Here is a 22,336-nt window from a genome sequence, read left to right as displayed (position 1 = left end):
CACCTTGTTGTGAATTCCATGTTGACACTGGGTTATTTTCCCGTGATGTGCTGCGATGTTGAGAGTTGAGTTAAGCTACTCTTGCGGTAGTTATCACACGTTCTTGTGAATATACCCCAGTGGCTTTTAAAACCAGTCAACACATTAAATGAAAACCCAACTTGGCCACTGAAATAAATTTTATTACACAGATGCTCGCCTCCTCCCTCCCACTGAAAGAAGCTGGCATGAAAGGGGGCGAGGATGGAAGGTGCACTAATACTTGACTAATGATGCTCTCTTTTTGCTCCCACAGGGTCGGTGTACTTCCACAACTGCCCCACACAGTACCTCATCCCCAACTATCTGATCATTTCGGGTATCACCAGCCTCCTGCTTCTCATTTCAGGCTTCTTTCTCTGCAAAAACAGAGAAAAGCTTTCCATTCTGATCAACGTCTTCAATTTGATCTTCGGCCTCTTCCAACTGGCGTTCTTCATTGCAGGTCAGCATTAATTACTGGGTGGGACATAGTTTTCAGCTTCATAGAGGTTCAGCTGTGGAGTATCATCGCAGCTCCACATTTCAACATTGCCACTACTGACCACGGCTTCAACAAAAATACTTCTAACAAACCATTATCTAATTTGCTTGTAAATTGTAATCAACTAAATACATTTTTAACATACATTTATTTCAGATTAATTAAATGCAATTACATATAAATGCAAATTCTATAAAGGATCGAGTCACAGCATTCAAGAACCAGACGCCAGCACTCCAAGGTCCGCAGTATTTCAATTTATTGCATTGTCACCAATTACGAGCTTTGGTTGGTATCAGCCTTGTTAACATTAAGGGAACCATTGTTATTATTGTGTTATTTACGTGCTTGCATGCCACACAGCTCAATGAACAATACTTGTGACAAGCTTATTGCCTATTTCCTTTCCAAAATATTTAGTGATTTTTCAGAAATTCAGCCATAAATGTAAATTAATATATTTACATAACTATTGGTTGTGGTTAGTTTTAAAATTCACATAATAGTTAATCGTATATTAATTAATGGGACAGTGTTAATGTTAGTGCTATGGTAACAGCACCATATTTCTTTAAAAAACATGAATAGAATGTACGTCAATTATATATGTATCTTTGGTTAGCGTTTGTATTGGGGGCTATAGTAAGAGTTGCTTAGTTTGATCTATCAATATAAAAATAATTATACAGATTTTATTTCCCAAGTCTTAATGCAAGTGTTGGGCACAAAAAACTTAAGCTCAATCATATTGTACGTTCGAGGCATGTGTGCTATAGATACCCATTTTTTGCATAATCCTGCCATCTAGATTTGGGCCGGGATGATTGCAAGTTGTTTTTCTCCGAAGAAGGCTTTTCCAGTCACAAGATAAGGTGACTCCTCCTTTTCGGTGATAATGAGCATGTGCATCGACTTCATTGTTAGATTGTTTTCTTTCTACCATCGGGTTCAGACGTGGTTTGCAGTGCTCCAGTTCAAAACCGTTCTTTGGGATCCCCTCTGTGCGCAACCCACTGTACCCTCATCTAAATTGTTTCGTTCATGTTTCACCATTCTCCTCATGTTGAAAAAATAGGAAAACTTTGTCTTCAGTATAGAAGACATCGTTGGAGGCCTTCGGGCCTAGCTATGTCAGTCGACTTACAATCCGTTCTGTATTATCCAGTCTTCTGCCGATGGAACGGACTCTGTTTCATTTTGTCCTCTGTGCCATCCCAAGTATCCATGCACCGACCTGCAGAAATCTGCAACTTGTGCCTCTTACCGGAGCACAAGGAAGTAGGTTGTGACGCTTGTCCATCATTCCGATCGAAAAAGACTTTGGGGACCGTCTAACTCAAAGAATGGACATCCAGCGGAAGAACATTGAACACACCCCAGATATCTTCGTAGAAGATACCGAACAGGAGGAAATGGAGACATCAGCAGCGGAAGAGGAGGAGGTCTTCTCTATTCAAGAATTGGCCTCAGAACTGGAGATTGAGTTGGAGTCTGAAGAAGTTCCAGCGGTACAGTGTGCCGTGAGTAATAAAGCCCCTTTCTTCCACCAAACAAAAGGCTTCCGGGGCAGCACTGCATGTTGGCCATGGTCCTGTCAGGTCCCCACAAGTCTTACCTTCTGCTTGTGGATAGTTTCTTGGGCCCACTTGTGTTGAGGTTCTTAATGGACACCCATACCCTATCCCCTGCTACGTATGCAGGTTCAGTTTGTCTGTGTTTTGTTTGTAATATTCTTTGGCTTTGGCTAGCTCGAAACGGGCTTGCTGCCATATGGTGCGGGGCAAGGCATGATACTCCTGTATGGTGGGTATACCACAAGCCTGGGCCTCTTCCCAGGGAGTCGTTCAGGGATGTTGGCCTTGGAGACAATAGAATGGTGATACCCCAGTGGCAGCGTGTTTGTTGTTGTTATAGGTGTATTCTACCATCCATAACACTTCGGACCATACTTTTTCAAAGGAAAGCAGCAAGCAACGGAGGTATTGTTCCATGGTACGATTTGTTCTCTCTGCCTGCCTGTCTGTTTGGGGATGGTAGGAGGATGACAAACGTGCTTCCATGTTCAAAAGAGTGCAGACCTCCGTCCAGAACCTGGACACAAATTGAGTTCCTCTGTCTGTTATTAGCACTGAAGGGATTCCATGTAGCTGTACCACATTCTGCATGAAGACAGCTGCCAATTCCGCAGCTGAGGGCAGTTGTTTCAGTGGCACAAAATGTGCCATTTTCGGAAGGTGGTCCACGATAGTGAGGATGGTAGTGTATCCCGTTGTGGTCTTAGGGAGTTCCACTACGAAGTCCCTCGAGACTGTGTGCCACGATCATGGGGGAACAGGAATGGGATGCAGTATCCCTACCACGGGTTGGGAGGGTGTCTTCCCTTGAGTGCAGATGGTGCAGCGTGCTACGTAGGCTTGTGTGTCGAGTCCCTCGTAAGTCCAGTTTTGTATATATGGCAGCACCTTTTACTTGATCCAGTAGGTCGGGTATTAATGGTAGAGGATACCTGTTCTTGATCGTTATGGCGTTTATCGCCCTAAAGTCTATACACGTGCGTAGGTCGCCTTCTTTCTTCGCCACGAAGAAGAGGGGGGAAGACACGGGAGATTTGGAATGGCGAATAAACCCGTTCTGTAGGTACTGGGTGAGATAGGCACAGAGGTGCTCGTTTTCTTTCTCTGTGAGGGAATAGACACGGCTGCAGGGGAGCGTGGAACCAGGAATAATGTTGATTCTGCAGTCGAAGTGGATATGTGGGGGTAGTGTGTTGGCACCTCGTTCGTCAAATACTTGAGCCAGGTCCCTGTATTCCTCGGGTACTGCCTCATGTGCGACCATACCCATCCCATCCCGTGGCAGCGTACAGGCTTGGACCGCCCTCGTAACGGTTTTCACCTCAGAGGGGTAGCAAGAACGAACACAGTGGACAGATTCTAATACAGTTTTTCCGGTTGCCCAGTTAATGAGGGGATTGTGCTGTACCAGCCAGGGAAGGCCTAATATAAGCCTAAACTGTGGGGCATCAATGATATCAAAGTCGATGGTCTCTGTGTGTCGGTTTTCCAGCACCATTTTCAGGTCTTCCGTTTGATATCGGATTAGTCCTGAGGTCAAGTCCGTGCCGTCTACTGCCTTGACCGTTTCGGGTTTTCTTTTGGTTCGTTTCTGCATGCCCAGGCTGGTCATGTACTGGGCGTTGATGAAATTCCCAGTTGCTCCCGAGTCGATTAATGCTATGACGTGCCAAGATGATCCTGTCGAAGAATGCAAGGACACAGGCACGCCCATGTGATGGTGATCGGCACAGATGGTAGGGGTCTGTTTTTTCTCGGCTAGTAGTCCCAGTAGACAGACCCTGTTTGCTACTGGGTGGTCCCGTTACCCCCCCTTCTCCTCGGGCGATCGGGAGAACATAAGGAATCTTCTCTCTGGGCTGGCGGGGTTTTGCAGGGCAGTCCCGAACGAAATGACAGTTCTTGCCACAATACAGGCATAAATTCTGCTTCCGCCGTTTTTCCTTTTCTTCCTTGGTTAAGGGGGCACGGACACCTCCGATCTGCATGGGCTCAGGGGCCTCGCTGGGTTTTATTGTGTCTCTATACACGGGGATTCTGGCCTCACCTCCCTTGGTCTTTTCAGTTCTCAGCTCTTGTAAGCGATAGTTCTGTCTGACTACCATATCAATAAACGGGCCGATCTCCTCTGGTGGGTCTGTCATCTGGGAAATGAGGTCTTTCGACTCATCACGTAGGCCCCTATAGAACAACGATACTTGTTTGGATTCAGGCCAGCGGGCTTCCACCACCAGGCGAGTGAAAGTGGTAATGTAATGCAGCAAATCCGTGTTGCCCTGCTTTAGATTGAGCAGCTCGTTGTCCGCGGCTTGCACAAACGTATGGCGGGCAAACATACGTCACATGGTCTCCTTAAATACCGGAAAGTTGTATAACAGGGGTTCGTCGTTCTCCACCAAAGGTATGGACCACTGAGCGGCGTCGCCTCCTAAATAAGAGAGAACAAAAGCAACCTTGGAGGCGTCATCTGGGAAGGCAGTTGCTCTGGCCATGAAATGTAGGTGGCATTGATTAAGGAATATGCTGTATTTTGCGCTATCGCCATAGAAGCGTTCTGGTGTGGCCAGCAGCACAGTGGGTTGGGCTATTACCTGTACGGGTGGGGAAGCAGCCGAGAGAGAAGACGGGGGACCCCCCGGGTTAAGCAAGGGAGGCCTCAATACTCCCTCTTGCCTGGGTCGATACATAGGGGAGGTTCCCCAAGGGCCTGTATTTCCCGCGCCCACCTGCCCTTGTAAGGTAGTTATATCGTGTCGCAGGCTACGATTCTCAGCTTGAATATTAACAAGCATGGCAGCTATGTCCTGCAAGGTGACGTCGGGGTTGTCCATGTCGTCCGGGCGGTATGTGTAAACGTGGGCTTCGTATTCTGTCAGGTCCCCACAAGTCTTACCTTCTGCTTGTTGAGAGATCCTACAGGGACGACGTGGACAACCACCTCCAGCGCCCTTCTCTACCCGGAAAGACCAAATATCACTAACCAGGTCAAAGAGGGGACCGGGGAGGCTGCCAAGGAAAGGGTGAGGGCAATGTGGTGGATGTCGTGGTGGGGCACCCTCTGTGGTTCTTGGGGTCTTGTGTCGGCACCACCAAAGGACAAGAGTGAAGGAAGGAGTAACAGCTGCGCCAATTATAGTGAACAGACACTGGCAACACAGGACATGAGCCCCAAATAGTCACCTGGAATGAAGTGCTTCTGTGATGGCACTGCAGAAGGTAGGGGATCAGAATCTCCACATCGTTCTAAATGCCTGTGAGGAGCAAATCCATTCGTCGATGCGGGTCGCAGCACACGGTAGTTGCGCTCCTGCACAGTTTGTGAGGCACTAAAGGAAGAGAACCTGACTCTGAGCCGTCGCACAAGTTACGCTACCCAAGGTGGCGTTGGCGAGGGAGCAGGTGGTGTGGAACTGGGAAAAGCGCTCATGCGCTGGTGTGGGGGACAAAGTAAGCACGACTCTGTGCCGTCGCACGAGTCGTGAAGGAAGGGTAAAGGGCTCCTGCGCTGGTGTGAGGGTCCAACAATTGGAACAAAGGAGAGAGTACGACTCCGTGCCGTTGCACGAGTCGCTGACGTTGGAAGCTTTGGGCGCCCTTGCGCAGTCCGGAAAGCAGGTCCGGTTGCTGATGGAGCCTTCGCGTACGCTCCTGCGTTACTGCGAAGCTCCGTGGAAGTATACAAAGCGCCGATGTGGGCGTCTTCGGGCCTGAAATGCGGATCTTGCCGGAAGTGTCGGCCGGCAGTTGACGTCTGCTGTTTCAGTCTCCAACAGCTAGATGGCTAACCTGCCAGGCGGACTCCGGTGGGAGGAGTCTCGTCATGTTTGGAGAACGCCTCGCTTCCGATCAGCAGGAAGCGAGGAGGCGAGCGAGAACATGACAGGTCGGCACTGAGAGACTGCTTCCTACACCCCGTCCTCGGGCTTGGCACCGAAATAGACAATCAAGCCTTCGAGCTCGGGCTCGAGTCAAAACGATACCCCTTTGGTTCCGAAACATTCTGATCGCAAGGAAAAAAGTACAAATCCAGCTTGGTACTGAAAATTAAGCACTAGAAGATTTCCTATTTGAAACCTTAGGAAACACACAAAAACAACACAAATGTTGCCTATGTTAAAAGGTATGATGAGGCATACTAATGATATTTTTAAGACCCACTTAGATCATGTATAATAACACCTTGTGATGGACAAAAAATGTAAACTCCCACCATCTGAACCAGTTTTTATTAGGGGTCAGTTGCCTTTGGACTCCTTTGTGGTCTGTAACGCTCGTAAGAGGACAAATTCACAAACATCAGGAGAGTAACAACCTCCAGATAAAGAATTCAAACTAATAGATGCATCAGGGAAGAGAGGAGCTGCTCAATCAGCCAACCATTGGCGTAATGCTAATACACAAGGTCTGTTGTTCAGATATGATAGAGCTCACTGGGATGAGATGCAAGAATTATTGCAATATCTCCCAGAGGAACACAAAAAAGGAGGCAGCACATAGAGCAGGAATGGAAACCTATTTCTAATTCCTCTATTAGGAGTGCATTGGATGCTGCAGTTATTGAAGCTATGGGAATCAACACTAGCATACCGCTAAGGAGACATGCGTGGTTCAGAATTTCTGGTTTCAAACCAGAAGTTCAGCAAACCATTCTTAATGCGCCCTGTGATAAGGAACACCTCTTTCGGCCTTAAATAGACCAATCACTTGAAAAGATGAAAAAGGATACTGAAGTGGCAAAATCTATGGAAGCACTTCAATCTCCTTCTACCAGAGGATCCTTTCTTCACTCCTTTTACAGAGGAGGCTCCAAAAATAACACCACATCTGCGGCTGCATCTTCATACAAGACAAAAACGCAACCACCCTCTCTAGAGGATTCTACCTGGGTGGTTACAGAGAGAACAATTTTAAGGGAAGAGGTGGAGGAACACCAACATGCACCTCCCAGTCCACTAACAAGCAGTGACTTGCTAGTGATCCCTGCAACCATTCATCACCTGTTGGAGGAAGATTACAGCTTTTGTCCCAATTGGCAATCCATAACATCAGACAAATGGGTTTTGGATATTTTCCAACATGGTTATTGCCCGGAGCTTACCAGCAACCCTCCGATAATTCCACCTCACATTCACAAACTCTCACCACAACACCAACAGCTCCTCAAATAAGAGGTATAAGCTCTTCTAACAAAAGGAGCTATAGAACCGGTTCCATTACAATATCAAGGATCAAGAGTTTACTCACTTTACTTCCTAATCCCCAAAAACAATGGGTCTCTAAGACCAATCTTAGATCTCAGAATGTTAAACCTATACCTACTGTCGGAGCACTTCAATATGGTTACCCTTCAACAAGTGCTTCCACTTCTACAGCAAGGCGATTTTTGTTCTTTTTTTATTTGTCCACACTAGCCTTAAAGGACACATACTTCCATATTCCTGTACACCCAGAAGATCTCAAATATCTCTGATTTGTGATAGCAGGAAATCTCCCTTAGTTCAAAGTTCTCGCATTTGGAGTGACTACTGCACCCAAAGTATTTAAAAAATGTTTGGCAGTAGTATCAGCTCATTTAAGAAGACAATAAATTCATGTCTTTCCATATCTGGACGATTGGCTCATCAAAGCCAACAAACATCAAAGGTGTCTACAACACACTCAAGCCACCATAAGCCTTCTTCATCAATTGGGTTTTATAGTGCATGCACAAAAGTTCCATCTCCAACCCTCACAGCGGCAACCCTATCTGGGAGCAATGATAAACACTCACACAGCTCTAGCCTCTCCTAATGCAGCCAGAATTCAAAACTTTCAAACTTTATCACTACAGTTTCAAAACAATCAATACCTAACTTTCATGCAACTGTTAGGGATGATGGCATAATGCATTGTAATAGTGCCTCGTGCAAGATTACACATGCATCCTCTACAAGAATGCTTAGCATGTCAGTGGAATTAATCACAGGGTCAATTAACAGATCTAGTATTGGTAGACAAAGCTCTCATCGCTCTCTCATAAGGGCGGCCTTTCATCGACCCAAATCCACGAGTCGTACTAACAGCAGATGCATCTCTCACAGACTGAGGTGCCTATCTTCAGCATTTAACAATTAAGGGTTTATGGAACGCCACCCACAAAAAACTCCATATCAATTGCTTGGAGCTTCTAGCTGTTTACCTAGCACTAAAAGCTTTTCAACCACACCTAGTAGGGAAAGTTGTTTTAGTCTAGATGGACAATACAGCAGCTATGTACTATGTACAAAAACAGGGGGGCGCACTCTCTACTGTTGTCACACCTCTCTTAGACCTATTGACGTTGGGCAATACATCACAAAAGTCATCTTCTGGCAGAACACCTTCCAGGCATTACCAACCAATTTGCCGACCTCCTCAGCGGGATGTGACAACAAGTACATGAATGGGAACTTCATCCCTAGGTTCTCCTTCCATACTTTCAAAAATGGGGTGTAGGAAGGTGGATATCTGACTATGGTTACCCCCAACTTTTTGCCTAGTGTCTAGCTGGTTTTTCGACTTAGTTGGCCTGAGATCCTGCCATTCAGGGTCTCAGGCTGTCTGCTCTCTCTGTAAAATGGACTCCATGTACCCTAGGTACATAACCAATTGGTAGGGATCACCTTATTGGACCCTGTACAGTGTACCCTAGGTACCCAGGGCATAGGTGTACCCTAGGCCTCCCAGGGGCTGCAGCATGTATTATGCCACCCCTGGTCTGGCCTTCCAATCAGACACAACCGGCTGATCACTCAGCTGGGGCAAGGTCGTGTAATCACCCCTTGCTTAGATATAGTATATCTATATCTACCTTATATATAGACACATGTGTACCTATCAGTCACTCCTATGGCAGGCCTTAACAATCCTGGAGGCTGAGTGCTTGGTAACCTGTGAGATGGTGCTCTAGCATGAGCTGAGCCTGTCTGCAGCTTTCGGAACCATGTCCTTATAGCTGTTCTATGATATAGCCTACCATATACTCTTAAAGTGCCTTATAATCTTAAACGGTTATGGTAACTATGGTTGGGCTGTATCAAAACATGTCGTGTAAGGTGTCTAACACTTTGGAATAATACCCCCATACCATTTCTGGTGATGAGGATATTATTCCTCCCTTCTAGAGGGAGAGACATGTTAAAATCCTACTTTGCTGTGTAACCTCTGACCAAAGCCTCAGCATCACAAAATGGATGCTGCTGCCACGACACAAGTCTGACCTCCTGCAGCTGGGAGTGATCCCAGCCAGGGAGGCCTGGACAATAGGTTTCCTGCTTGGGGAGGTGCTAGCACCTCCCCAGACAGCCTTTAGTGTATTGGGGCAGGGTGGGCTGAAAGGAATGAGACATGCCTGGGGCACACAAGGTGTTCCTTGCATAGTCCAGTTCAAACCGGTGCTGGGGCACTCCAGCCCCAGCTCTGGCGCGAAACTGGACAAAGGGAAGTGTGTGTAACCACCCCCTCCCAGGTCCCACCCATAAGGCGTGACCTAGCAGGTATCCCAGCCCCCCAGATTAGTATAAGAGTGGGAGTTGGGCCTCAAGAGATTAGATTATCCTGAACCTGCAACTTGAACCGAAACTCTGGACCTTCGACATTCGACGAAAGAAGAAGACTGAAGAATCTCCCTTGTGGCCAAGGAGTGGCTACCCTGTGCAAACAGGCACCATCAAGAGACTACCCTTTGCTTTGCCCACGTTCTACGAGGAACCGACTGCAGAGCCCGACCAGAGCCTTGACTTCCAGACTTCTCCGACCCTGATCCACATCTACAGCAGAGCTGAGATCCGTGGAGGCGACGAGCGACGTGGGACCGGCTACCTGGGAAAAGTGGCTAGTATCTTCAAGCGCAGCTTCTGAGGCACCCTCGAAGTTGTGCACCGGGGATTGAGAAGCCCCACCCCCAAGCACCATCTGCACCGAAGACCAGCCCCCCACACTCAACGAGTCCTGCGTGGGGCCCTTCAGCATTTTCCTGCTTGCCGCGTCTGTCCGGTTGCTTGCCCGCTGGCTAGTGGCCTCTGTGACGACGCATCCTGAAATCTTCTGCGCTGGTTTGGCTCCTCCAGACTGGCTCCCGCTTCTCTGCAAAGAAGAAGCACCCCAGACCTTCCTGGTCTGCTCCTGAAGCAAGTCCTCCGTTCTTCGTGGATTCCGCTTGCCAAGGCTTGGTGAGTCCTAGCCCAGCTTCGACGCCGCCGACAGCAAGAGCCTTCGTGGGACAGCTCCCCTCCTGGTCCTGGTCGTCCTCGATGCTTCCTGGTCCTCCTGGCTGCAGCGACAAGCTTCACCTTCACCTGCAACTCTTCACGACATCGTCTGGTTCCTTCCTGGTTCCACGTGGTCACTGGCTAGTGACCTTGACTCTGTCCCCTCTGCTTGCAGGTCTCTTCTCTTCTTGATCCCAGCCTTGGGATCCACCGGACACTCTTCACTGACTGCCTGTCAGCATCTTTCTTCAGGCATCCATAGGATTCGACGACGAAACCCGACGCAACTTCAACCCTATGCACCCGCAGCCTGTGGGCTAGGTAACTTGGGTACTGCGGTGCTCATCAGGATAGTGACTATCCTAGTGTCTAAGTTTCAAGTCTCAACTTCCTACAGCTCGGGAAGTGTCCTAAATCTATCTATTTCGAAACTGTACTATTGCTAGTGACTTTTACGCATTACGCGTGAGTGTTTCCACTCTGCATACGAATCCCGTGGGCCTCCCACTTCCTAACTGTTGCTAGTGCAGTGTAGCCCCAGCGATTCCCTAGGCCTAGGCCTACTCTATTTCCGTGACAGTGGTCCTTATACCACTTACTTAGTATATGGTTTGCGTGGCCCCTAGGGCCTAACTGTATTACTTACCTGTGTGACTTAATGTATGCTTAAATAAGACTGTGTTGTACTTACCTCTAATCTCATAAAGAGTGCTGAGGGTTTGCTTAGAATAAATACACTTTATTTTATATATATATCTGTTGTGGTGTCCTTTCATTTGGTATTCAAGGGATTATATATGGTATCACAGCTGGCTTCACATGCCATTCAGAGTTTAGCCTAAGACTGCTCTTGTCCATGCTACCACTAGGATAGCTGGTCTATAAGGTCGACTTTACAACCAATCACCATAAGGGTATTTGGACTGATATAAGGTGTACACTATAACTAGTGACATCATACATCAGGCCAACTTCTCACATTGGTGAGCAGCGGTTGGGATCTGAGCTTGCTGTTGTAATACCATTGTAATCTTGAGATACTAAATTGAAAGATCACACAGATATTGTCTAGGTACATATAACATAGTTTATAATACTTAAGTCCTACTGGACTTAGTAGTGGTAGGTTGAAGGGAGTAACACACCCTGACTACAACTACTAGAGAGGTTTAGTAGAAACAACTAGTGTAGGTAGGTGCACACACCACACCCTCACTAGATCATGCCTCTGGGAGGAGATCAAGTAGATGCTCTCTCAGGAGGGGAAGGTCTGCAGAAGACCCCCTCTAGGTATGATACCTTAACATTCCAGGAGATGAGACATTTGTGTACCTCCAGAGGAATAAAACAGGGTGCAAACCCTACCCTTAGACAGCTAGTGGAGCTTCTGGAGGCCTATGATGCTGAAAGAGCTGCCAGGGATGGTGCCATAGCTGTAGATAGGGGTCTACCCACCACAGATGAGTCAGAGGAAGAGGTAGACAGCCAGGGCCAAGTAGGAAGACTTAGCCAGGCTAACCTAAGTTTACATGGGCGTTTGCATGGAGTCCCCCCATACAGACCCCCTGTAGGAACCTGGGGTCACCAGGCCCTATAGGCGGTAGCGTGGCGCGAGCCGGTCGGGCAACCAGAGGGCTATGTGTTAAGCAACCATACACCACACGCTTCTCATGGACTAGAGTCACACACAATAAGGGACGCCACACCGTTTAAATTATGCAAATACTTCAAGTTTATCCAAGTATAGCTGGTCAGATGCAGTTCTGGAAATAACAAGGTAATACATGAATCATAATACCATTGTGACATTACATTCGACACTCTGGGTGATATCTATGCAGTGCCTAACCTTGTTCTAGCGCCGTGCGCGCTTACGTAAAGTCTTTCCCTGAACCGGCCGTCTAACTAAGCGTAATACTTGAAAGGGGACACATTGGGTTCACTAACATGGCGCCTGTAGAACTGAGCGCTCCTCGTGATCAAGGGCCCCTAGTACTGTGAAGCAAGGCATATAAACATAGCGCTACACGCAATCAGTTGCATGTGGATACGTTTGCGTAGAACATTTAATACATCGCGTGACTCGTAATCAGTCGCATGTCATTACCTTTGAGCAGAGCATATAACACAGTGCGCTACTCGCATTCCTGGGCATGTAACTACTTTCGAGCAGAGCATATAACACCATGCGCTACTCTCATTCCTTGGCATGTAATTACTTTCGAGCAGAACATGTAACACAGTGCGCTACTCGCATTCCTTGGCATGTAATTACTTTCGAGCAGAGCATATAACACAATGCGCTACTCGCATTCCTTAGCATATAGTTACTTTCGAGCAGAACATGTAACACAGTGCGCTACTCGCATTCCTTGGCATGTAATTACTTTCGAGCAGAGCATATAACACAATGCGCTACTCGCATTCCTTGGCATGTAATTACTTTCGAGCAGAGCATATAACACAATGCGCTACTCGCATTCCTTGGCATATAGTTACTTTCGAGCAGTGCATATAACACATGGGGTTACTCGCCGTCCCGGTCTCTCCGGCTGAGGAAGCAGAGTCGGTGGCGTGAAGCGCCACACGAGAGTAATGTCAGTCAGTACTTTGAACGGCTTCCAGCGGGGAAGATTACTGGACTTGAGGAGCGAGTCCCTATGCTCCGGTGCAGTTCACAGAGCACCGCGCTCAGTAACACAGGAGGGGGGACACGGACAGGATCCCTCGGCGGGGTCTCTCCGTCGCGCAGGCAGGGGAGGGGATTCCCACGGAGGGGACAACCCGGGCCAAGTGCGGTGTGGTTTCCAGACCAGCAGGGGGCGCACCAGGGGGGATCTCGGCCTCCGGGCTTACCTCCGTCTCGGCGTCAGCAGGCGTCCGTCCTCACGACATTGGGGGAACTCGGCCCCGACCTTGCGCTTCTCCTCACACGGCTGCGACGGCAGCGACGGGGCCCCGGACTTCGCCTGGGCCTCGCGACACAGCAGGGCACTCCTCCAGGCCTCCAGGCCGCGGCGGTGAGCGCGCTGGCTTCGTCGTCGCAGGGGGGGGGGCTCAAATTAAGGATGGGGATATGGTGCTCAGCGGAGCACGCTGCCGGGGGTCCCAGACCAGGGCAGGGAGCGCGGGGGTCACAGCGCTAGTACCTGGTCGATCCCCGGTGACTTGGCAATCGGCTTAGTATTTTGTTCACTAGGGTAGCTTGGACACGCAGTCTCAGCTCTGGCATTCAAGGCTTACAGCTCGCTCTTGTCATGCAGTCTCAGTTCTTAAAGTTAGGTTTCAGTTCTCAGTTGACAGATGAAGTCTTTTGGCGCAGATGTATCTGGCGCCCTTAAGGGGTTCTGTTACAGGGGTAGGGATGGAGAGGGCGACTAGGTCCTTCCTAGTCAGGCTGGCAGAGAGTCTCTGGGTCCTCCTACTACTGGGCAAGATCAGTGGGATTCACAGGGCACCTCACTCACTTAAGAGGCAGTACCTAAATCCTGTCACTCTCAGAGGCATAAGTCCCTGGCTAGGCCCTACCGCCTACACTCCTGGTGGATTCTTCCAGCTCTGCTTCACCCCAATGGCCAACTCACCACAAAAGTTTCCCTCCCACTCTTAAGTAGCCTAGGTCAGGTGACCTCTAGCCAAGGCGGCAAAAGTAAAACCCCACCTCCCTTCTAGAAGGTTCCAGCTTCTTCCAGGAGCTTCCCCACTCTAACTATGGGACAAAAAGGCGGGCTGGCATCGCAACATTGTTGTGGGTCCCAGCCAGCTCCTGGCAGCTAGGGTGCTACTATGAAAAACGACCACCCTGCAGTAGCAGGGGTCGGTGGCAGCCATCTTGGGCGAAGTAAGCACCTGCATCTTAACATTACAAAAACGAAAAAAATGAGGGAAAAAGGGCCAAGTCCAACATAACCCCCTTCCAGCCGAAAGCCAGGGTAGACCGATCAATGCCTTGATGGTCTCCCCTGCTTGGGGCGAGAAAAGGTGGACGCAGGCCCGCAACGGCAGGAGCACCCGCAGGTTCTCCTCCGCTCTGGAACCCGATGGTTCCCTAACAATCCTCCCTGGACCAACGAAACCACCCCACTGGGGCTCCCTAGCTAGTCGTGGCCAGGACCGGCCCCTGGGCCGTCCAGATGTCTCTGGCCCGGGTGATCTCGCGGAGTGGGGGGCAGTAGCCCCAGGCCTGTAGTGCCTGTTGACCACTCCGGTCCTCCTCCTTGCAGTCCTAAACTGCCTCTGGTCCTTCCTCCTGGGGTTCACACCCTTAGGCTGACCAGCCTTCAGGGGCGAGGCTCTCCTCCCCCTAACTCTCCTTCTGGGGTTCCTCACCCTACCCTGCGAGGCACCCTCAGACCACCACTTCCTCTTCAGTACAGGGCCTTGACCCTTCAACTGATCCCTCAACCTAGGGTCTGAACCCTTAGGCCGAGCTGGTGCCCGAGGCGAGACCTTCCTCCCTCTGCACCCCCTCCCAGAGTTCCGCACCCTCCCACCGGGAAAGGTACCCCTGGAAGTCAATCCTGGGGGGACACTGCTGATAGATGTCCCACCCGTCAGGTCAGGCAACCCCTGAGCCTGGCACCCCAGCACAGGATCCAAACCCTGCAACTGGGCCAACCCCAGAACCTCAGGCGCGCTGGTTACAGTCGCCCTGGGTCCTCCTGACACTAGGGGCTCCCCTGCACTGGATGGCACATCGGGACAGCCTAGGCTCCCAACCTGGGGCTCCCTTGCGGAACTCTCCAGGCCCTGAGACTTCGGTTGGGGCACCTCGGGACACCTCCCCGTCTCACGCCTTCCTACAGATAGGTCGTGAGGCCCTACAACCCTCTCTCCCTGGGACCTAGCTGGGCTATCTGCCACTCCTCCCACCTCGCTGGGTTGGGAGATCCCTGCACCATCCCCTTCAGGTCCACACCCCAATGCCTCCTCAGACACCCTGGTGATGTCATCCTGGGGTAAATAAAATCCTAGCTCCTGTGGAGCTTCCGGTATGCTGCCACCAGTGTCCTCACTGGACACACTCATCTGGAGGGCACGCAGCTCCAACTCCTTCATCCGAAGCTCGTGCGCCATCCTCCTCTCCTCCATTGCCCATTTCTTATTCTCCCTTTCTTGTTCCAATCTGGCCCTTTCCCTTTCTTTTTCCTGCCTGGCCAGCTCCCATTTTAACTGCCTCTCTTCCCTTCTGTCCTCATACTCCCTTGGAGACGCGCTCCTGCTAGACCCTGTCTTACTACTGGCCCCAGAACGTCTTCCTGGGGGCACATTCTCGGACATGTCTACATTCAGGATATCTAGGACTTCCTGGGCGCTCTCCTCCTGAGGTGCATCTGGCGCTTCCTGTCCCTCATCCCCTCTCCCTACTGGGTGGGCTTCTACCCATGCCCTAATGGCGGTACGGAGTTCCGGCTCCTTGGCCCTCCGCATCCCAGGCACCCCCAACTCCTGCGCGAACTCCCTCAGTTGCCTCACAGTGTACCCCTCGAGGTCAGCTAGCCGGGATTCCATTCTGGCAGGTGGGGACCTAGACTCTAAGGAGAAAATTCCTAGGGTGTAGGCAACAGTCAATAGCTAACCAGGCTTCTTGCACTCTCTACCTGGACAGTGGAACTAATGATCCAGCAACAATGGTTTCTGAGCTGTGGAACAAAAAAAAATGTAGGATAGGCGTTTAACTGTGGCGCCCTTTGCCTCACGGAAGGGTGCTGTATGGTCACAAGTCCCAAGGATCCCACCGCTGGCCAACAATGTAGGAACCTGGGGTCACCAGGCCCTATAGGCGGTAGCGTGGCGCGAGCCGGTCGGGCAACCAGAGGGCTATGTGTTAAGCAACCATACACCACACGCTTCTCATGGACTAGAGTCACACACAATAAGGGACGCCACACCGTTTAAATTATGCAAATACTTCAAGTTTATCCAAGTATAGCTGGTCAGATGCAGTTCTGGAAATAACAAGGTAATACATGAATCATAATACCATTGTGACATTACATTCGACACTCTGGGTGATATCTATGCAGTGCCTAACCTTGTTCTAGCGCCGTGCGCGCTTACGTAAAGTCTTTCCCTGAACCGGCCGTCTAACTAAGCGTAATACTTGAAAGGGGACACATTGGGTTCACTAACATGGCGCCTGTAGAACTGAGCGCTCCTCGTGATCAAGGGCCCCTAGTACTGTGAAGCAAGGCATATAAACATAGCGCTACACGCAATCAGTTGCATGTGGATACGTTTGCGTAGAACATTTAATACATCGCGTGACTCGTAATCAGTCGCATGTCATTACCTTTGAGCAGAGCATATAACACAGTGCGCTACTCGCATTCCTGGGCATGTAACTACTTTCGAGCAGAGCATATAACACCATGCGCTACTCTCATTCCTTGGCATGTAATTACTTTCGAGCAGAACATGTAACACAGTGCGCTACTCGCATTCCTTGGCATGTAATTACTTTCGAGCAGAGCATATAACACAATGCGCTACTCGCATTCCTTAGCATATAGTTACTTTCGAGCAGAACATGTAACACAGTGCGCTACTCGCATTCCTTGGCATGTAATTACTTTCGAGCAGAGCATATAACACAATGCGCTACTCGCATTCCTTGGCATGTAATTACTTTCGAGCAGAGCATATAACACAATGCGCTACTCGCATTCCTTGGCATATAGTTACTTTCGAGCAGTGCATATAACACATGGGGTTACTCGCCGTCCCGGTCTCTCCGGCTGAGGAAGCAGAGTCGGTGGCGTGAAGCGCCACACGAGAGTAATGTCAGTCAGTACTTTGAACGGCTTCCAGCGGGGAAGATTACTGGACTTGAGGAGCGAGTCCCTATGCTCCGGTGCAGTTCACAGAGCACCGCGCTCAGTAACACAGGAGGGGGGACACGGACAGGATCCCTCGGCGGGGTCTCTCCGTCGCGCAGGCAGGGGAGGGGATTCCCACGGAGGGGACAACCCGGGCCAAGTGCGGTGTGGTTTCCAGACCAGCAGGGGGCGCACCAGGGGGGATCTCGGCCTCCGGGCTTACCTCCGTCTCGGCGTCAGCAGGCGTCCGTCCTCACGACATTGGGGGAACTCGGCCCCGACCTTGCGCTTCTCCTCACACGGCTGCGACGGCAGCGACGGGGCCCCGGACTTCGCCTGGGCCTCGCGACACAGCAGGGCACTCCTCCAGGCCTCCAGGCCGCGGCGGTGAGCGCGCTGGCTTCGTCGTCGCAGGGGGGGGGCTCAAATTAAGGATGGGGATATGGTGCTCAGCGGAGCACGCTGCCGGGGGTCCCAGACCAGGGCAGGGAGCGCGGGGGTCACAGCGCTAGTACCTGGTCGATCCCCGGTGACTTGGCAATCGGCTTAGTATTTTGTTCACTAGGGTAGCTTGGACACGCAGTCTCAGCTCTGGCATTCAAGGCTTACAGCTCGCTCTTGTCATGCAGTCTCAGTTCTTAAAGTTAGGTTTCAGTTCTCAGTTGACAGATGAAGTCTTTTGGCGCAGATGTATCTGGCGCCCTTAAGGGGTTCTGTTACAGGGGTAGGGATGGAGAGGGCGACTAGGTCCTTCCTAGTCAGGCTGGCAGAGAGTCTCTGGGTCCTCCTACTACTGGGCAAGATCAGTGGGATTCACAGGGCACCTCACTCACTTAAGAGGCAGTACCTAAATCCTGTCACTCTCAGAGGCATAAGTCCCTGGCTAGGCCCTACCGCCTACACTCCTGGTGGATTCTTCCAGCTCTGCTTCACCCCAATGGCCAACTCACCACAAAAGTTTCCCTCCCACTCTTAAGTAGCCTAGGTCAGGTGACCTCTAGCCAAGGCGGCAAAAGTAAAACCCCACCTCCCTTCTAGAAGGTTCCAGCTTCTTCCAGGAGCTTCCCCACTCTAACTATGGGACAAAAAGGCGGGCTGGCATCGCAACATTGTTGTGGGTCCCAGCCAACTCCTGGCAGCTAGGGTGCTACTATGAAAAACGACCACCCTGCAGTAGCAGGGGTCGGTGGCAGCCATCTTGGGCGAAGTAAGCACCTGCATCTTAACATTACAAAAACGAAAAAAATGAGGGAAAAAGGGCCAAGTCCAACACCCCCAAGTAGGCTTTCACAGAGAAGCAGGAGGGACAGATCCCCTTCAAGGGAATCCATCCACTCCCATGTCTCTAGCATCTCTAATGCTTCCTCTCACAGGGGAATGACTTCACCTGAGAGAAAGGAGCATGAAGCCAGAATGAGGGAAGCTAATCTGAGGATTCAGAGGGAAGAACTTGCCCTTGCCAAGGAGAAGCTTGCTCTGGCTAGAGAGCAAAAATTGTGTGGGTCAGAACCCACTGGTGGCAGCAACATTCCTAGAGATAGGGATAGGTCTTATGACCATAGAAACCTAAGCAAGATAGTCCCCCCATATCAGAATGGGGATGACATCCACAAGTGGATGACTGCTTTGGAGAGGGCCTGCAAAGTACAGCAGGTACCCCAAAGTCAGTGGGCAGCTATCTTGTGGCTCTCCTTTTCTGACAAAGGTAGAGACAAGCTCCTCACAGTCAGTGATGAGGATGCAAACAATTACAAAGTCCTGAAGAGTGCTCTGATAGATGGGTTTGGCTTAACCACTGAGCAATATAGGTTGTTGTTCAGAGACACCCAGAAGACACAGACACAGGACTGGTCTGATTTTGTGGATTGTGCCACTAAGGCTTTGGAAGGTTGGTTAAATGGCAGCAAGGTGCAGGACTATACAGGATTGTACAACTTGATTATGAGGGAGCAGATCCTTAGTAATTGTCAGAACCAGCTTCTCCATCAACACCTGGTAGACTCAGATTTGACCTCTCCCCAAGAATTGGGAAAGAGGGCAGATAAATGGGTCAGGACCAGGATTAGGCCTAAAAATCAGGGTGGTGACCAAAAGAAAGATACCACCAAGCCTCAAGAGAAGGGTGGGGATAAAGCAAAAGAGAAATCTTCCTCAGGGCCCCAAAACTCCACACAGGGTGGTGGGTCCCAAGCTCCCTCCTCTACCACAGTTAAAAAGCCTTACTGCCATGTGTGTAAAACTCCTGGGCATTGGAAAACTGACAGCAGTTGTCCACAGGCTAAAAACAAAACTGTTCCTCCAACTACTCCTGTCACACCACCTATTACTGTCAGCAGTAATCCCCCAGGTGGTGGGAGTGCCCCCAAAAATTTGGTTGGGTTTTCTTGGGGAACACAGGGGGATCCTGGCTTAGCCAATTCCCCTACAGCAGCTACTCTTGTCTGTGATGGTGGCATGGGGTTTGCCAACTTCACTGCCTGTCCCAACACTTTGGGTAGGTACAGACAGGAGCCCTACATCAATGGTAGAAAAGCTGAGGCCTACAGAGACACTGGAGCTAGCATCACTATGGTGGCCCATAGGCTAGTTCCCTCTGAGCAGCTTTTGCCTGGTTTCTCATACCAGGTGACTAACATTGATGGCAAACAAAACAGTCATCCCATGGCAGAAGTATGTCTCAGCTGGGGAGGGGTCACTGGCCCTAAAAGGGTGGCAGTATCTCCAACCTTGCCTGTGGACTGCTTGCTAGGGAATGACTTAGAACTCTCAGCTTGGGCTGAAGTTGAACAAGACACCCATTCCAAAATGGTAGGCCTTTCCAAAAAGGGTAGTGGGGTTGTGCCAGTCACAACCCCTGTCCAAGTAGCTTTCCTCCCTGAAAAGGTTGGAAGGGCAGTGGTAGCCACAGCCCAGGCACAGACAGACTTCCCTGTAGAAATTGGCAGAGCTGTGACAGTCACAGCTCAAACACAAACTGAGTGCCTTCCTGAAAAGGTTGGCAGGGCTGTAATGGTCTCAGTCCATACTCAGACTGACCTAGGTGTAGTGAAGCCTGAAACTATGGATCACTCCACACAAACAGAGAGTAGTGGGGAGGAAGAAAAGTCTCCCTCTCCCCAGACATTAGGAAAAGGTCAGCCTCCTCAGGGATCTGATCTCACCCCTTGTGAAGGAACTGCCCCAGAGGTAGCCAGGCCTGGCCTGGCAGAGCCTCTGATGTCAGTGGCCCCTTCCAAGGTGGGACCCAGTCTGGTGCAGGTAGCCTGCCTCTCTCTACCCTGCCCCAGTCAGCCCAGGGCTGCAGAGGTCAGGGAGGCCAGTGGACCCCAAGAGGGCCCCTGTCCACAAGAACCCCCCCATCAAAAGAATGAGGATTGCCTGGTTAGTTGCCCTAGCCAGGTGATGTGTAAAAACATTCCTGAGGGATCCCCTTTACAGGTAGTTAGGGACCTTCCCCAGAGGGATTCTGTTGGGCACAGGCAAACATGGGACCTTAGGGCCCCAAACCTGACCTGTCCCTCCAGTAAGCCCACAAAAGGGACCCAGCCTCCAGCTTTAGGTAGCCAGAGGCTGACCCTGAGAGCACAGTGCAACTCAGTTAGAGAAAGAAAGGCATCCATGGTGGAGGATGATTGGAGGAAGCTGAGGCCTCACTTTGAGGACACTCACTTCAGTACTCCATCTCAACACCAGCCTTTTACTTTGCAAAGACACACCAAAGGTAGAGATTCCCTATGGTGGAGACCCTATGATATCTTTAGGATGAGGGATTGCTTAGTGGACCATGAGACAGGGGGTAACCATGCCAATGCTGGTTCTTCCTTATATGGCCACTCAGGCAATAGAGGCTTACCTTGTCAAGGCCAGCCTTATCTCCTTTCGTTTGGGGGGGGGTTGTGTAGGAAGGTGGATATCTGACTATGGTTACCCCCAACTTTTTGCCTAGTGTCTAGCTGGTTTTTCGACTTAGTTGGCCTGAGATCCTGCCATTCAGGGTCTCAGGCTGTCTGCTCTCTCTGTAAAATGGACTCCATGTACCCTAGGTACATAACCAATTGGTAGGGATCACCTTATTGGACCCTGTACAGTGTACCCTAGGTTCCCAGGGCATAGGTGTACCCTAGGCCTCCCAGGGGCTGCAGCATGTATTATGCCACCCCTGGTCTGGCCTTCCAATCAGACACAACTGGCTGATCACTCAGCTGGGGCAAGGTCGTGTAATCACCCCTTGCTTAGATATAGTATATCTATATCTACCTTATATATAGACACATGTGTACCTATCAGTCACTTCTATGGCAGGCCTTAACAATCCTGGAGGCAGAGTGCTTGGTAACATGTGAGATGGTGCTCTAGCATGAGCTGAGCCTGTCTGCAGCTTTCGGAACCATGTCCTTATAGCTGTTCTATGATATAGCCTACCATATACTCTTAAAGTGCCTTATAATCTTAAACGGTTATGGTAACTATGGTTGGGCTGTATCAAAACATGTCGTGTAAGGTGTCTAACACTTTGGAATAATACCCCCATACCATTTCTGGTGATGAGGATATTATTCCTCCCTTCTAGAGGGAGAGACATGTTAAAATCCTACTTTGCTGTGTAACCTCTGACCAAAGCCTCAGCATCACAAAATGGATGCTGCTGCCACGACACAAGTCTGACCTCCTGCAGCTGGGAGTGATCCCAGCCAGGGAGGCCTGGACAATAGGTTTCCTGCTTGGGGAGGTGCTAGCACCTCTCCAGACAGCCTTTAGTGTATTGGGGCAGGGTGGGCTGAAAGGAATGAGACATGCCTGGGGCACACAAGGTGTTCCTTGCATAGTCCAGTTCAAACCGGTGCTGGGGCACTCCAGCACCAGCTCTGGCGCGAAACTGGACAAAGGGAAGTGGGTGTAACCACCCCCTCCCAGGTCCCACCCATAAGGCGTGACCTAGCAGGTATCCCAGCCCCCCAGATTAGTATAAGAGTGGGAGTTGGGCCTCAAGAGATTAGATTATCCTGAACCTGCAACTTGAACAGAAACTCTGGACCTTTGACATTCGACGAAAGAAGAAGACTGAAGAATCTCCCTTGTGGCCAAGGAGTTGCTACCCTGTGCAAACAGGCACCATCAAGAGACTACCCTTTGCTTTGCCCACGTTCTACGAGGAACCGACTGCAGAGCCCGACCAGAGCCTTGACTTCCAGA

The 22,336-nt window shown here is 50.3% G+C and overlaps 1 protein-coding gene across 1 annotated transcript in view; it reads left to right on the top strand.

Annotated features, from left to right (window-relative positions):
- LOC146782629 (transmembrane protein 272-like) overlaps positions 1–22,336 on the top strand; it is a 363,502-nt gene that overhangs the window by 144,829 nt on the left and 196,337 nt on the right. Inside the window, exon 4 of the mRNA XM_085636846.1 lies at positions 296–484. Coding sequence (XP_085492972.1) covers positions 296–484 — 189 coding nt within the window. The remainder of the gene's footprint in view (positions 1–295; positions 485–22,336) is intronic.

The sequence above is a fragment of the Triturus cristatus genome, chromosome 12 (assembly GCF_964204655.1).
Source record: "Triturus cristatus chromosome 12, aTriCri1.1, whole genome shotgun sequence".
Lineage (NCBI taxonomy): Eukaryota > Metazoa > Chordata > Amphibia > Caudata > Salamandridae > Triturus > Triturus cristatus.
The sequence above is the reverse complement of the archived record's forward strand: the minus strand, read 5'-3'. Positions and strand labels throughout refer to the sequence as shown.